Raw genomic sequence first — 16,324 nt, 5'->3', positions numbered from 1 at the left:
GTCAAACGGTTTTTATAGTTGGTGACAAGGTTTGTGCACATTTCGGCAGGGATGTTGGCCCACTCCTCCCTGCAGACAGCCTCCAAATCATTCAGGTTCCGAGGTTGTCGCCTGGCAACTCGAATTTTAAGCTCCCTCCAAAGATTTTCAATTGGATTCAGGTCTGGAGACTGGCTAGACCACTCCAGAACCTTGATGTGCTTCTTCTTCAGCCACTCTTTTGTTGCTTTGGCGGTGTGCTTAGGGTCGTTGTCGTGCTGAAACACCCATCCTCGACCCATCTTCAGCTCTCTCACTGAGGGAAGGAGATGTTGGTCCAGAATTCCACGATACATGGCCCCGTCCATCCTCCCCTCAATACGATGGAGTTGTCCCGTCCCCTTGGCTGAAAAGCACCCCCAAAGCATGATGTTGCCACCACCATGCTTGACGGTGGGGATGGTGTTCTTTGGGTTGTACTCGGTGTTCTTTGCCCTCCAAACACGACGAGTTGAGTTGAGGCCAAAAAGTTCTATTTTGGTCTCATCTGACCACATCACCTTCTTCCAGGCCTCTTCTGAGTCGTCCAGGTGGTGAATGGCGAACTTCATGCGGGCCTGTACATGTTTCTTCTTGAGCAGGGGGACCTTGCGTGCGCTGCAGGATTTCAATCCATGACGGCGTAGTGTGTTACCAACCGTTTCTTTTGTAACTGTGGTCCCAGCTGCCTTCAGTTGATTCATCAGTTCCCCCCTTGTGGTTTTCTGATGATTCCTCACCGTTCGCATGATCAGGGACACCCCACGAGGCGAGATCTTGTGTGGAGGCCCAGACCGAGGGAGGTTGGCGGTGGTGTGGTGCTTCTTCCATTTCCTGATAACTGCACCGACAGTTGATCTTTTCTCTCCAAGTTGCTTTCCGATTCTCTTGTAGCCCATCCCAGCCTTGTGCAGATCAACAATCTTGTCCCTGATGTCCGTAGAAAGCTCTTTGGTCTTGCCCATGGTGGTGATGTTGGATGCTGGTTGTTTGGGTGTTGACAGGTGTCTTTTATACAGGTAACGAGGTGAGGCAGGTGTATTTGATGTAGATAATTGGTTGGGATTGGGGCTGTGTCTTAAAGAAAGACTAACTGGCTTGTAGGAGCCAGAATACTTGCTGTTTGTCCAGGGGGTCATATACTTGTTTTTCCTCATCAGATGGTTATCAATTTTAATAAATTCATATGATGTGATTTTCTGGAATTTTCTTTGGGATTCTGTCTTTCACTGTTAGAATGTACATATGATTAAAATTGTAGATTGTTGCATTCTTTGTAAGTGGGCAAACCTGCAAAATCAGCAAAGGGTCAAATACTCATTTCCCCCACTGTAATGTGTCTCACCTACTAGCGGTGTATCTGAGAAAATAAATCAGACCATGACCACATGTGATAAATTGAAGAAAGTAGTAAATAAGAGATAAAAAATACATATTTTAAAAAACTCATTAACTACTGTACACATTAGGGCTTTTCTGTACGGCCCTGTGTTTTTTCTGACAGCAGTCAACAGTTCAGTCCTCTCCGGTGTTAGGGCTCAGTCAAACTAAAACATTCCTTGATTTAATAACAAACAAATGCATTTAAATGATTGCCCTAGTTTCTAAATAGCTAAGTGCTTTTACTTTTACCCATAAAGCAATGGTGGGCCCTGTGGGCCAAATACAACCCTCAAGCAAAAAATTCATTTTCACCTTCATTCGTTACATTCAAGCCTTTGCATAATCTTTCATAAATCTACTGTAACAATATGAGGCTTGTGTAAATCCTTATAAACATGACATTGTAACTTCTAACACTGTTAGCCCACGTGAAGTGAGGAATGCATACGGAGGTTACTCTGCCTTATTTTGCACCAGACTATTTTACCAATGCATGGTACTGAAATGAAGTCAAATGAACTTAACCAGAACGATAAAAAAGAGAAATAACAATGACAATAACAAATGTGTGTCTCACAAGCACAAATAGGTGGCAAAGAAACAACATCCTGATGACATTCAATATGTCTGAAGGCATCAACAGCAACCACAACAGTACTTTCATTCAACTATAACTAAGCCTGACTACCACTGATTTTTTTCCATGGATAATATATCAATTACATTTCTGAGTGCAACACATACAACATACATTTGCATACGTGAATCATGTATAATACACATAGTATTAGCATAAGCTGCAAAACCACAATATATTCAAAACATGTAGGCCTGTGCTTACACCAAGTCTGTAAAATAAAGATTTTACAGGGGAAATAATGTGTACACGGTAAGATAGAAGAATATTCCTTCAGATTTGTGAAGTGAATGAAGTCACGAAGAGGACGTAATTATCTGCGAGGGAGTGTGGAGTCTAATGTGATCCATCAAACAAAATGACAAAAATAAAAGCAGGGGACTCATGACAGAAAATTTGCTTTTTTTGTTCATGTGGGATGTTTTTATTGTGCTCTTCCACTACAAACCAAGATCGCCAATTCTAGTGAAACACCTCCCTCTTGTGTTCAGCTTCAAAACTGCATCATTCAGGCTTTGTCCAAATGTGTTTCATTAAGGAAAACGATCAGTTCAGCCAGGTTAACTTCGCAAATCAGGTTTATTTTAAATAAATAAATGAAAACTATCCATTCAGACTAGTGTGTTCCACATACCTGCCTCAAAATATCTTTATTATCTTTATTTTTTTGTTTGTTTGTTTTGTTGCTTTAGGCCATTTAAGTGCAAACACAGACCAAGTAGCACAATCCAACAATTAGAGAGAGCTCTAGTTAATGTTATTTTCTTGGAAATAAGACATTTTCAGGGGTCATATTTGATACTTTTAGTTTAAGGTTGTTTATGTTAATGTCATGTTGCCTCTAGCACACCTATGTTCAATTTTAAGGGCCTGTTCTACAAAGCAGGATTTGACATAAGCGATGTAACTTCAGGGTTTGCAGTCCTACCACACTCCTAAGTCTGTTGCCTGTTGCAGCAGTTAAAATAATATTAATATAAAATATTATGAGCATATTTTTGGTATTTATTAGTTTACTATGAATTTGTTTCTTATAACTTTGGGTTTCATTTGTTTCTTATATAGCGCCCACCTTTTGCTATCTGGGCAGGTAATGAGGTGCATTTTCAGTAAAGGTTGAGATTCAGTCTTTCACCACTATTGGAGCACTTTTTAAGGCATGAATGGATTTTTCATTTCATTGCTTTACAAAGCTAATTGAGAACAATGTTTGAAACATGGTGAGCATTAAATAAATGAATCTGATGTTTGAAGGAGTGAGAAGTTCTTAAAGGGTGGTGATAGGGTAGTGGATAAGATGCATGGCTTTGGTCTGAGAGACCTGGGTTCACGTCCACTGTAATACACTAATGTGTCCCTGAGCAAGACACTTAACCCGTGTGACCTCTGACATATTGTATATTGCATTTGTTAGTGCTTGCTCTTGGTGGGAACTGTCGGGTTTCTGTAAATATCACCACAGAGTGCCCTGTTTCAGAAAGCAGGTTCAACAAACTCTGAGTGTAAACCTGAACTCTGAGCTGTCAAACTTTGTCAAAGATTTCCGTTTCAGAAAGGCCGATCAGAATAAGTTCAGTCAACTCAAGAGTATGTTGAGCCTGATGGAAGCGCGTGCGTGGGGATGAAAAAAAGCCATCATCTATAGAGCACATTTGCACATTTTGTTTAAAAAAAAAATTCTGTTACATTTTTTTAATTTTAATCTTGATGATTAGAGCTCATGGAAATCAAAACTCCAGTATCTCAAAACTATTCGAATTTTAGAGTAAAGAATTTATAATACAGAAATGTGACCCGAGAAGAGCTCTAATCAGCTGATTAACTCAAAACACCTCCAAAAGGTTTCCTGAGCCTTCAATCTCTGTCTGGTTCTGGTGCTAACAACGCACTTTTTCACATTGTGACTGATCTGCACAGATCTCAGGGCTGGTATTGATCAAGCTTCTCAAGTGCCGTTTTAGTCTTAAGTCCTACTTTCAAACTTAAGTATAAAAGCAAGTTATCAAATTTCTTAAAGCGGAGAAGCACTCTCACTCTCCCAGTTATTTAAGACAGTTCCAGAGGTCTCTCAGGTGGTTAGGGCTTGTGATGGCGCTGTGGAGACAGAGTGATGCGCACATCTTTCAGGAGAGGAAGAATGTTTCTGAATTATTTGACGACGTGCACTTAATTAGACGGGGTCGGACAGCGCAGGCATAATCTTTGTCAGCGAGTTGGTGAGGGATGTCATCTGACTTTACGCAGCAGCAAGTTTTCAGCTAAATTGAAGGTTGTTTGCTTTGTTTATTTGCCACAGGACAAACGCAGCAATGCTGATGATTGAGAGCCATCACAACCATCAATAAGCCAAACTGTCATGAAAACAATTATGGCACCTACAGCTCCACACACTGTCATGCGTATCGACTTCCTATCAACACCCTGCTTAATCAACAGGAGCAAACACAATTCATGCAAATAGCCTGCTTTCCAGGAGTCATAGGTGCAACTGATGGCACTCATTGAAAGATCAGTGTTTTTATCTTTCATTTCCAATGTGTCCGTAGCCTATGTACATAATGTATTCTCTTAAAAGTTCTTAATTGTCCAACGTCTGTTAAATATAAACTCCTCTTAGGAATTTCACCATTCAATGTGAATTTATCTGAGAATATTCTTAAATAAGGATATCTACTCAGTGATTGGTCCTCGCCTACACCAAAATCCTGTTTGCAGCACAGCAAAGTGTTGTGAAGACTGACACTTAAGATTTAGTCCTACACTTCACTAAAATTAGAACTGAGATGCTTGATAACTAACTTTTAAGCACAGCTTTGAGCCAAGATTTTTTTACTCTTCAGTCGGTTCTTAGCAGTTTTCTTATGAGTAATTCTGAGAGGCTTGACAAATACGGGCCCTGACTTCATCCAACACCTCTGGGATGAACTGAAAAGCCATCAGTGATAGAACTCACTAATGAACATGTGGAGCAAGTCCGTACAGCCAGGTTTTGGCCATGTAGTGCACGTAAAAACTGACATTTCCAAGAGAAATGCAGATGCAAAAGATGACCATCTTTATTGATAATTTAATTGACCACTAAAGCTAGTAAAATCATTTTTAGATACAAGAACACTTTCTGGGAACAAAAGCATCAAGATTCTGCACACAGAAGTCTACATTCATTCATAAACAAATAAATTAAAACCTGAATATAAGCACAACTAATCTTACATACCAACATCATAGGTTATAGACTGGGAGCATTTTTGGAACACAAAGTGTGTCGGCTGTGCATACATATGTAAGCCAAAGTTACCAGGCTGGCAGTTCAAAGGGAAAATATGACAGAAAAGAACCTCACAGAAAAAAAATTTAAACTGAGGTGTCTAAGTAGGCCTAGTGGTTATGATACACATCACAACCACAAGTTTCCGTCATGGAATTTGGGTTTGTGGTAAATCTTTGTTTCCAAAGAATGATGACTTGATTCAAAGACCAAATGAGATGAGCAGAAGCAACATTGGTGTACTGAAACATCATTAAGTCTCAGCAGATTAAAAAAACAGTTGAGATATGTGGACAAATCATGTACTCTAGCCATTTAGTTTCCATTTCCTTAAATGTAACGTGGTTGAGGTATCTTGACATTTCTAGTATAAGAGCCAACAATGCTGGATTCTACATTTCCCTTAATGCAACACAAAAGCATCTTTCTTTCAACCCTCCCTGCCTGGTGAATGACCGTGCATTTTAAAAACACAACTTCTGGCTTCTCAGACTTGACCAAAGAAAACATACAACCGTTTTTTTCAAGTTGAGTAGTATTCCTCACGATGAACTTAATTGTAAATTGTAAATGTAAAATTGATGGAGTGTTCCTTTAAGTAAGCTCTTCTTTATATTTTTAAGTGGGAACAGAGTTAATACAGCTGAACAGATTCCCAGAGACAGTATGAGCCACGTGTGACAAACATGCGGTGAACACCTGTGAATTTCAACGCAAACCCAAAAATGATATTTTCCACTGAAACCAATTTGATTAGCATATGAAGCTTCATACAGCGTAACTGAGTGAGGTACTGCTGTAACTAACACAGTCTAAGTCAATTTCTTTTTCTTCGTGAGTTTATGGTTTCTTTTCACAGCAGCACACATCTTGGAAAGAGCTGAAACAGGGAACGCCAGTTTCACAGTCCTTGTATGCGTGGGACTGTATTCACACAGTCACCTGGGTATGTGTCCGAGTCCTTTAGGAGGTCCAGCGCCACCAGGCAACCTTCATGCGGTCCCAGACAGCCTCTAAAGAGTCGTACGCGGGGCGTACATCCAGGATCGAGAACTGGTAGGTGTCTTTGTTGATTTCACCGTCATAGTAATCGATGACGTAGCGGACCTCCTTCCCACAGCGGTCAACAATCCAGTCGTGGCGGTCAAAAGGCAGCTCGTAGCTAATGAGGAGAGGTAGAAGGCAGAAGCATGAAAGAAATGAATTAATTTAAAAAAAAAAAAGATATGGGAAGCTGGTATCTGGTACTTTAAAGCTGCATTGGGCAATTCTGCACACTGGAAGTCACTAATGGCAGCAAGATGTGGCTGTACACAAGGAGTGATGCTTTCCACCAATTAAATGGCAGAAAGAGGTTGGTAAATAAAGTAGGGCTGTATGATTTCCATGATGCAGAAAACAAGTTCGGAATCACAGATTCGGTAGTACTAAACTTGCAACAGCGACGAACATGCCTGAGACCACAGCCGAAGATGAGCAGCTGTTAAAATCACACATGGACACAGCGCCTGCAGGCCTTTTTTTAATACAGTTTATGGTGCAGCCACATAAGGGAAAAAAAGGCGTGCTGTTCTCTTTCTTTTGGTGTGTTGCTTGCGTGTTTGGCTGCAAGCAATACCATACAGACAACTCATTTTTTTGACTCAATCTGGTTACAAAAAGTTTTGAATGAAGTACTGGTTTGACTGGAGACGTTTCAATTCTACTTGATACTGGGCTGTTTCGGTCGATACCATAAAAGTATCGAGTAGTGATACCCATCCCTAGTGCTACATGATGCTCACCTGTCTCATGCAGCTGTGTGAATAAAGTAGCTTGTCAATCTCACTTTACGTGAACCGACCAATCACAGCGACCAAAGCACAGAGTTTCTGCTGCCACACCATCAGACTGCAGAACAGCCCCCCCCCCCAAGCTATCAGACTCTTAAACTCTAATTCATCCTCAGCTCTGCTCCACTGATCATAGTTTATTTCCGTTTACCATTTTTCACAATTGATTCTTTATTAATGTATATTGCCTGCTATGTAGCAGAAGGGAGTTACAAACTCAATTTCACTATATAACCTGATATATTATGACAAAATAAATCTACCTACCTATTACAACAGCAAGTTATTAAAATACTATAATACAATTTAATGGGAACAGTTCACAAAGAATGCATTGTTGCAGTACATGTCAAAAATATTGACTCTCTTATACTTGTCTATTCTGAATATTTCAAAAGGTTTTAATATTCCTTTTCCACAGTATTCTCCCCGACAGCGAGCTGAAACCCCCCCGCTGCAGTGCCCACACAGCACCGCCTCCTGTCACTCACAGCGCTTTCTTCTCGTCTATAGATAAAGCTCACCCCATCCAGTGGCGGACGCGAGCCCTCGGCGAGTACTCTTTGGCTTTACCACCAAACCTCTTCAAGGTGGGCCCACATGGACATTCACTGCAAGCAGACACAAGATAAATCACTCAAATCACTCAAAACTTCAGTCAGTACGTAGAGAACATGGGTTTCTATTTCATGCTACTGTTGTTTCCATGGAAAGCTTGTTATTGTATATTTGTAAAAACATCTGCCTTTCAGTGAAGAAGTAACAATTCTACATTAGTCTCAAAATGGTTAGAAACTGAATGGAAAGCTGTAGGCTTTGTTCTTTTACTCACCGTGCATGCAGGGCCTCCCATTTCAGGATCTCCTGCCAGGCCTGCTCGTTGTTCGTGTTGTGGATTTTAATAATGTTGGTCATATCTTTAGGTGCAAGGTCATCATCACGCCAGCGCCACCTGCAGCACAAAGACTGACTGTTAATCAAATCAAACACCCCTGTCAGCTCCATAACCGTAACTTTCCTCCAGCACAGCGAGCTGGCATATTGGCACAATCCTCCGGAAAATAAAGCAGTATGAAAGAGACTACATACAGACTCACCGGGAGACCGCTTCACACAACATGCTGGAAACTCAGGTAAACTCCCACTGCAACGATACTGTTACATTTTTATCAGCTGCAGGTTGAACTCATCCATGCTCGTTAAATGATAACGGTAAATTTACTGGATTTAGCTGACGTGATACATCAGCGTTAGCTCGCCTGTCTGACCCGGTGCCTCCACATTAAAAGCAGAATAGTGATGCTTCTTGCGTTCCGTCAGCATTACGTTGTCAACTGGCATTTGGGTCGGGGTCTTCTGCGTTTGCATCGCGGTGCATCTGGGAGTCTTTGTTGTTTTTTTAAAATTTGATTTATTCTTTTTCTTTCTTCCACCCCTATTGGCTACTGGGGTTCTTGCCTGCCTGTTACAGTCGTGGCGTCCCACTCTCTCTAACAACTACATTCTTTAACAGGCTTATGCGCACACACGTACACACACACATACAGACACATTCACCCACACGCACACAGACACACACAGACACAAACAAACTTAGGTTGTCCCTGGTAGAATTATTCCTGATGCCTTTCTTTCAGTTACTTATTTAAATTAATTATTATTCCAGCTCTCGTGGCTGTGTTGTGTTGCTTATTTAGTGTGTGTGACTGTTTCTTGTTTTCATTGTTCTCTTAGTTGTCTTAATATGTCATTAATATGTCAGCTGTTTATTGCTGCTGTTCGGCTGGTTGTCTTTTACTATTATTATTATTTTTATTGTTTTTTTGTTTGTGTTTGTTTGTTGTGTTTTTCTCCTCCCCAAGCCCCCCTCTCTGTTCTATAGCAGGTTTCGTTGCTTTCTGCAATTGGTGTTTCCCACAGCTTTTCCCTGTTGTCCCCACCCTCCATCCCCCTTTCCCCCTTCTCTTACAGGTGTTGTCCTTTCTCTGTGCTGTCTGTTTGTGCCCCCCCATCCCCGTGTCTGCCCCCCTGTCCGGCCCGGTGACAAATCAATACATAATTAAATAAATAATAAAACAGACAAAGGAGTATTTTAATACTCTCTTGTTAAAGTAAAATCTGTCTGGCACAATATGGTATCCAGGTCATTATACTCTATACCAGGCTGCTGGGCAGGACAGGTTTAAAAAAAAAAAAAAAAAAAAGCAGAATAGTGGCTGTTCCAAGCAACAGAGAAAACAGGTGTGGGCTTCTTTCTAAGTGAGGCTACAGCCCACTGACAAAAAGGAAGTAAAACAGTAATTTATTAATAAGTGATTGCCTTTTTAATGTCCATGGTATATGCTAAGCATTTAAGATTCATATTTTAAAAATGTTTGCATGTTCTCCTCGTGTCTGTGTGGGTTCTCTCCGGGTGCTCCAGCTTCCTCCCACCGTCCAAAGTAGGGCTGAAGCTAACGATGATTGTAGTATTCTAAGCTTCGATAGCAGCAGCGGCGGCGGCGCTTTCTGATAAGGTGCTTTCGTGCTGTTGCCCAGGCGACATAAGTTTCGTTTTACGGTGGACGGATGGTAACATTACAGAGTTGTTTTCTTTATCTTGAAATAATCCCATACTTTGGACACTTTCTTTTTTGTCCCTCGCTGTTTTCCTCCACTGTGCAAACAGCGGCATTATACGTCCTGTTCACAGGAAAAGCGCGATGTGCGACAGTAATAAATTTCTGTGCTGTAAAATTACATGGATTAAATGAAGCATTGATGCAAAGAATTTGTGTTGATGCATTTTATTAATCGATTTAATTGATGAATCATTTCAGCCCAAGTCCAAAGACATGCGGCCAAGGTTGATTGGTGACTCTAAATTGTCCTTTGGTGTGAGCGTGAGTGGTTGTTTGTCAATGTGTGGCCCTGCAATGGACTGGCGACCTTTCCAGGGTGTAGCCCGCCGTTCGCCCAATGTCAGCTGGGATTGGCTCCAGCCCCCCACAACCCTGTACGCAGGATAAGCAGTTGACGACGGATGGAGGGACGGATATTAAAAATGCATTCATTTCAAAACACACCATTTTTAATTCAAGGAACATGAGAATAGAGTCAAACTAGTTCTAAGTCTTAGAAGCAAAGTACTTTAGGTATATGTGTATTTTAGGGCTGGTCCCAAATATCCCAATAACAGTTGTTACAATTAACAAATAATACCAAATTATGCAAAACAAATACAAAAGTAAAGTGCACTCTTTATTTTCAGGTTCATTTGGTTTGAGTCTTATCAATATTAGTTGTATCATTAATTAGTGCTCGTATGTTTCTTAAATCAGATCAAGATGACTTGTGTATTTCTGTGGTCTGTGAGTTGTGAAGAAAAGACAAGAACACCAAATCTAATCGCTTATATAAATGTGAACCCTCACGTTAATCTGAAAGGTCCAAACGGTGGGAAAAAAGCATCATCTACTCACCCTTTCCTCAGTCGGAAATCATCGTCTGGTAACTGTATCCATGTCTAAGCACAACTTTCAAAAAAGGCAAAAAGAACATCCAATACACCTATCTTCTCAGTGCTCGTTCCTCCACCAATCTATTTAAATGTTTTTATTACAAAATACAGGGTTCCCTATAGCTGTACACATACATATACAGCTACATTCTTGCTACGCAACAGTTAAAGGTCGAGTGTGTAAGTTCTAGTGACATCTAGTGGTGAGGGTTGCAAATTACAAGAATTTCAACTCCCCCTCCCCTATCCAAGCGCGTTGTATAGCTACGGTGCCTGAGACAGGACAAAAGATGTCATCTATGAGATAGAAGACTTTGCCAATCAAGAAATTAGGTTTCTTTAGATAGATGTGTTGAGAAATTATATAAATCATGTAAAATCATCAACAGCCACATGAAGAAATGAAGTGCTAGATGATGTCTCATACTCCTGTAATACAGTATTTTACATCTTGGGAGGGTTGGCTCATCTGGACTAACATACCAAAGTAAATGAAGAACATCTCAAACACTATCACATCTAGTGCATCAAGTATGACCACTGACAGAAAACAGGACAAGCACAAAGTACAAATTACACATTTGTGTGCACAGTGGGGAAGCAATATCAAATATTAATAATGCAAATTTGTGAAGTATTCATTATTGATAGGCAAACGGTCACGTTATATGTCACTATTAGCAGTAAAATAAATACATGTTTTCCACCAGGGCAGTATTCAACAATTTTAGCTGCTGATCTGAGCTTCCCTGCTGTTACAGCTTTATTGCCAATAATGTTAATATTCATCAGCGGTTTGTCTCAGGAAGGTAACGGCACATTTCAGTCTCGTAACAAAGCCATAACAGAGCGCTGTAGAATAACTACATTAAATTACAATCCAACTACGTATTTTTTCTAAAAGTGCAGTAAAAGTTTAGCTGGCTGATCTGAGCTTTGATACTGGAAGCTGCCGTTTTACTGCCAAACGTAACTGGCAATGCCAAACCACAGGCTGGAGAGTAACTAGGCGACGTTAAATTAATCCAGCTACATGTTTTTCCTTCCAGGGCAGTAAAAGTTTAGCTGGCTGACTGCTTCCATGCTATAAGCTAACATTTTAATGCCAATTACTGATCAGCCAAACCACAGCCCGGAGAATAAGTAGGCAACATGAAATTAATCTAACTACATATTTCTCACCACTGACAGGGGAGACACCTCACATCTCTCGGTGATTATGGCCAGCTTCTAGCTAAAGCTATCAAACAACAGCTTTCATTTGCATCGCTAAAGTCTGACAAACTTAAGTTAATTACCTGTCCAGCAGAAAACAGACAACTTCAGCACCGCTTTGAAAACATCTGTCCCACATTATATAGCCTTCCATCTGGGAAAATCCACAACATTCCTGATTTTTTCCGTCAGCTGTCTGCATCTGTCCGACTCCTCTGGCTTCACAGTATAAAGATCCACATGCTGTCGGCTCTCGTGCTAAATAACATGTGTGCTCGTTTGTTTGCCCAAATTCTCTTCTTACTTCCAATAAACCAGAGGACTACTTGGAGACTGTTTATTACTATTATTATTCCCTCTTCTTCTTCTTTGTACGTATTCAATGTAGTGACGGGCGTCTACACTGCCAGAATTACACAAGCAGAAGAAGAACGCCGTGATGACGAAACGCGATCTGTAGCGCTGTTTGTTCGTTGTCGGCTACTGTAGAAACATGACGACAAAATACAGCAACCTCCATAGAAGGGAGTGCCCGCAGTTTATTATGTAAGGTCTTTAATACACCACTGAAAACACAGTTATGGATCACATTTCTGTCAATAGATGCTCAGAAATATTACACACCGAACCTTAAAATACAGACATAAAAATCTTTCACAAATCTTCAAGTATTTACATTTTCTGTTTGGAAGAGTTAGGGAAGTGTTTTGGTTTTCCAATTTGTTCAACTCAACAAACACACTGTACAATTTGCCATGGCATCAGCCAAATGTGTCTATTACAGTGTTCCTTCCCATGAGCATCAGTCTGCTGTTCCAGCCCTGTATCAACCACCACAAGCTGTCACTCTCACTACCGGTGCACAGAGCCACTGTAACTGTACATGTAGTAAAGCAAAAACTGTCATGTATGCCATAACCCTTCAATTGCACAGCTGGCCCTAAAGGTCAATTAAGTGAAAAATGTCAACTGCACGACTCTCGTGAGATAGCTTTTACCCAGAAGAAATATCGCCACATTTTAATCTCACATCCCTAGTCTTTAGCCTAGGTGTATTTATATAGCCGGAACTGTGCATAGTGACCATAATCTTGAATGTATGCTTTCCTCTCTTTCTACTTAATAGTACAGCCATAGGTATGATTATAGTGCTTTCAGACCAAATGCGAATTTAATCCTCGCGGCGCTTTACTTGCGTGAGTACATTCACTGCAAGTGTTCACACACAACGCGAGAAGACGATTAGAACCCGCGAAAATTCGCTCGAGTCAGAAATTTTCAACTCACGCAAAGGCCTTCGCACCGCCCGACAGGAAATTGTGGCTCTACGCGTCTTTGCACTGACTTTGTATGTAAACTCACCGTCCCGAACGCTCGCTTCGCTTTTGGTCTGAAAGCACAGTTAGACGTGGAGACTGGCAGGCTAAGGCTCCGATCAGACAGTGCGCTGTCACTTCTCACTGCAAAAAACACGTTCTGTCTGATCCGGGCCTAACAGTACTTATTATTGGGGGATAATAAGTACTGTAAATCTAGTGGGGGCTAGATTTACATTTTGTGGGTAGAGTTATTAGCGGACACACTGGAAAACCTACAGTCTGTGCTATATTTCTGCACACACATCTGGTGAGCTGGCAGAAGAAAGCCATACAGTTATGGACTGACCCTTTCCGCAGCATGGCGTTCCAGAACATCTGCTCAGACGGGTAAACCCATTTCTTCTCTGTGTTGTGACGAGGAATGGTGGACTCCTCTCTGGAGATGGACAGCTCAAAGGGCTGGTCTGGAGCTGGAATTTGATTAGGAGGAGGCATCTGTACACACAAAGGGAGGTAAGCAAGTTCATCAACACGATCCACACTTTCATCTTTAAAATGTGACAGAGTGAATTTGTGGTGTTTTATGGTTTATGACAACAGAGTTCAAGGACATAACTCATTCAGGAGAGAACAGACTCAGAAGAAAATGTAAGGTACTGCATGATTTTTATTTTCTTGTTTTGAAAATTGCAATCCTGTGCAAATGATACTTTAGTCAAAAGACAATATTTTAAAAACTGCATGATACTTTTGTTATTTATACATTTTATATTTGGCTTTCATACAGTCACTCTCTTCCCCATCTACCACTCCCTCTCTTCCTACACTAAAGTGGTGCACATACCATATTTGCTGGGTCGATGTCACTATTCATGCCGGCTGCAGCTTTCATGGGACACTCCACGAACTCATAGGCCCGTTCCTGGTGAGCTGGACCTGCCTCTGCTTGGTGCATGGGACACTCTGATGGAGGAGACGCTACAGGAAGCAAAAACACCTGATTGAGGCATAAAAAGGCTACAAAACCCTGGCCAGTACTATAACTTTCGATGATTTCAACAATACAATACTATGTACCTTAAAATATGCAAAACAACAGTCAAGAAAAGAAAATCTGCTACACTTGTATAATGTTTAATTGGCAAATACAACAAAGGAAAGCTTTACAACAATTGTGTTTGTGTCAACAAATCTTAATAACCTGTAACTTATTCATCAGTGTTTCAAGGAAATAGATTTGCTTAAGCGGTATAGGCATGCTACAAATAATTTAACAGGCCTGCAGGGCAGTGATACCTTTTACAGGCTGAGCCTGATGCATGGGACACTCTGAAGGTGGAGACGCTAAGAAAGGCACATAAAGACAAACATTACAACATGCCAACACAATTTTAACAACCATTATTAAAAATGAAATAAGATAGCATGATATAATAGCTAATCCCTCCCGCAGCAGCACCTTTGACGGCCTGGGCTTCTTGGTGCATGGGGCAGCCCTGAGGAGGGGCGGCCATCATGGCCTCTGCGTTAACTGTAGGAGCAGTAGGTGTGGACAAGGAGGCTCCCATCCTGTCTGTCTGATGTGGAAACAAACACACATAAAACATAAAGACAGTCACTAGAGTTTATGCCAGATGCACGGGCAAGGATAACTAGCGGTGATCACTGGAGCCAGGAGGTACTGAACCTCAATAGAATCTAAAACTGTCAGTACTGAAGGCTGGCCTGAATGCTTGGTCTGCCTCACAGGTTGGAGTACTTGTACAACAACAGCCCTGTATTAAATACTAATTGGGCACAAATATCTAAATAATACTCTGCCCACATCCATGAAGGCAGACATGAAACTGCTTTATGGAAATAAATTCTCACCTCACAGATCTAAGAGCTCACTTCGACAACACACTTTCTAGTTTACTGAATCAGTCCAGTTATCTTAGCAAAGGCAGCCGTTTGAGGGGGGTGTACACCTCAAAGACAGTCACAACTCAGATGGCTTAGCACAAGGCAAACAGGAGCATCACTGAAATGACGTTATGTTAACAACACAGCAGTTACAGAACATGAGCGTAACGTTAGCTAACGTGATGATGAACGTGTAACGTTAAGTCAAAAGTTTACATTTGAAATAAGCTCTTATGGCATAACACTTTAACATTTTATGTAAACCGGCAGAGTCGCTGATACTTTATTCTTCGAGGAGTTCTCCTTGACTAACCTCCCGGTTAATGTTAGCATCGAAGCTTCTTTACATCTACACCTGGCTAACTGTAACGCTAACTTTACCTATTATCCTGGTTCCAGACGACGTCCCGTCTCCGATTTATGTTGCGATCCAAACAGAATTAAAAGAATAGACAAACGAAATGGCAAAACAGTCTGACGACTGGCTAAGTAGCTAGCTACTATCATTAGCTACTTTCATTCACCGTTAGCCACACTACCTAGCTGCGATGCTAACGTTAGCTGACATTTTGACATGTTCTTAGCTTTTAGAACTAACATCTTTTTAGCAAGGCAGGTTAATAATGAATTCAGGACGCCTCTATTCCTTTATGTCTAATCGTATAATCTACAGCAGGGTGCAGAAATATTAACTCATGTTAACTAACCTGTTAGAGACGTCAGCTGAGAGGTGTTCTTCGGTCAGGTTACTATCCCAATGTCAACGTGGGACAGACGCATGTTGTGCAACAGTGGGGAATCTTCTTCTTTTTGGAATTTTATTGGCGGTTGGCACACAACTAAATGGTGCATTATCGCCACCATCTGGTATGGAGTGTGGATCAGAATGACTACTTATTTTACAAAACAACTTATTTTAACAAAACAAACAAAGGGGGGGGGGGACAAATCCTCTCAATCATATTGTTTACTCTAAGATAATGAAAAACAATTCTATTGCACTTGTCTCTTGAGTTCTTTCTTAGAATTTCTATTAAATCAAAAAGTATTCTTTTATTTTAAGGTTTTAGTATAGTTCACTCCTTTTTTCCCATAGACTGTATATAAAAAGTTTTTTCTCATACTTCTGACAGTGTAACATGATGTGTTCGACTGTCTCAGTGGTGCATCTTCTTCTTCTTTTTCTTCTTCTTCTTCTTTTTATTGGCGGGTTGCAGCTAACGTTTAAGGTGCATTACTGCAGCCTAC

The 16,324-nt window shown here is 40.9% G+C and overlaps 1 protein-coding gene across 1 annotated transcript; it reads right to left on the bottom strand.

Annotated features, from left to right (window-relative positions):
- Positions 1-5,070: 5,070 nt before the first annotated feature.
- On the bottom strand, positions 5,071-15,898 carry LOC119905933 (cytochrome c-type heme lyase). Its single transcript, XM_038723349.1, has 8 exons — positions 15,784-15,898; positions 14,631-14,748; positions 14,468-14,515; positions 14,016-14,149; positions 13,518-13,666; positions 7,971-8,090; positions 7,663-7,749; positions 5,071-6,468 (listed from the first exon to the last, which is right to left on the bottom strand). The coding sequence occupies exons 2-8, from the start codon at positions 14,737-14,739 to the stop codon at positions 6,270-6,272; spliced, it is 846 nt and encodes a 281-aa protein (XP_038579277.1). The 5' UTR covers positions 14,740-14,748; positions 15,784-15,898; the 3' UTR covers positions 5,071-6,269.
- Between the last annotated feature and the right edge of the window lie 426 nt (positions 15,899-16,324).

The sequence above is a fragment of the Micropterus salmoides genome, unplaced genomic scaffold (genome assembly GCF_014851395.1).
Source record: "Micropterus salmoides isolate LMB-PRFRI ecotype aquatic unplaced genomic scaffold, ASM1485139v1 Ms_hic_scaffold_1, whole genome shotgun sequence".
Classification (NCBI taxonomy): Eukaryota; Metazoa; Chordata; class Actinopteri; order Centrarchiformes; family Centrarchidae; genus Micropterus; species Micropterus salmoides.
Note: the sequence above shows the minus strand (reverse complement) of the source record. Positions and strands in the feature narration are given on the sequence as shown.

Bases quoted from the DNA above. Each gene is read 5' to 3' on its own strand.
- LOC119905933 (XM_038723349.1), bottom strand. From the start codon at position 14,739: ATGGGAGCCTCCTTGTCCACACCTACTGCTCCTACAGTTAACGCAGAG. The intron at 14,150-14,467 runs GTATCACTGCCC...TGCTTCCTGTAG, and splicing joins TCAGGCTCAGCCTGTAAAAG to CGTCTCCTCCATCAGAGTGT. The intron at 13,667-14,015 runs GTATGTGCACCA...TTGTGTGTACAG, and splicing joins ACATCGACCCAGCAAATATG to ATGCCTCCTCCTAATCAAAT.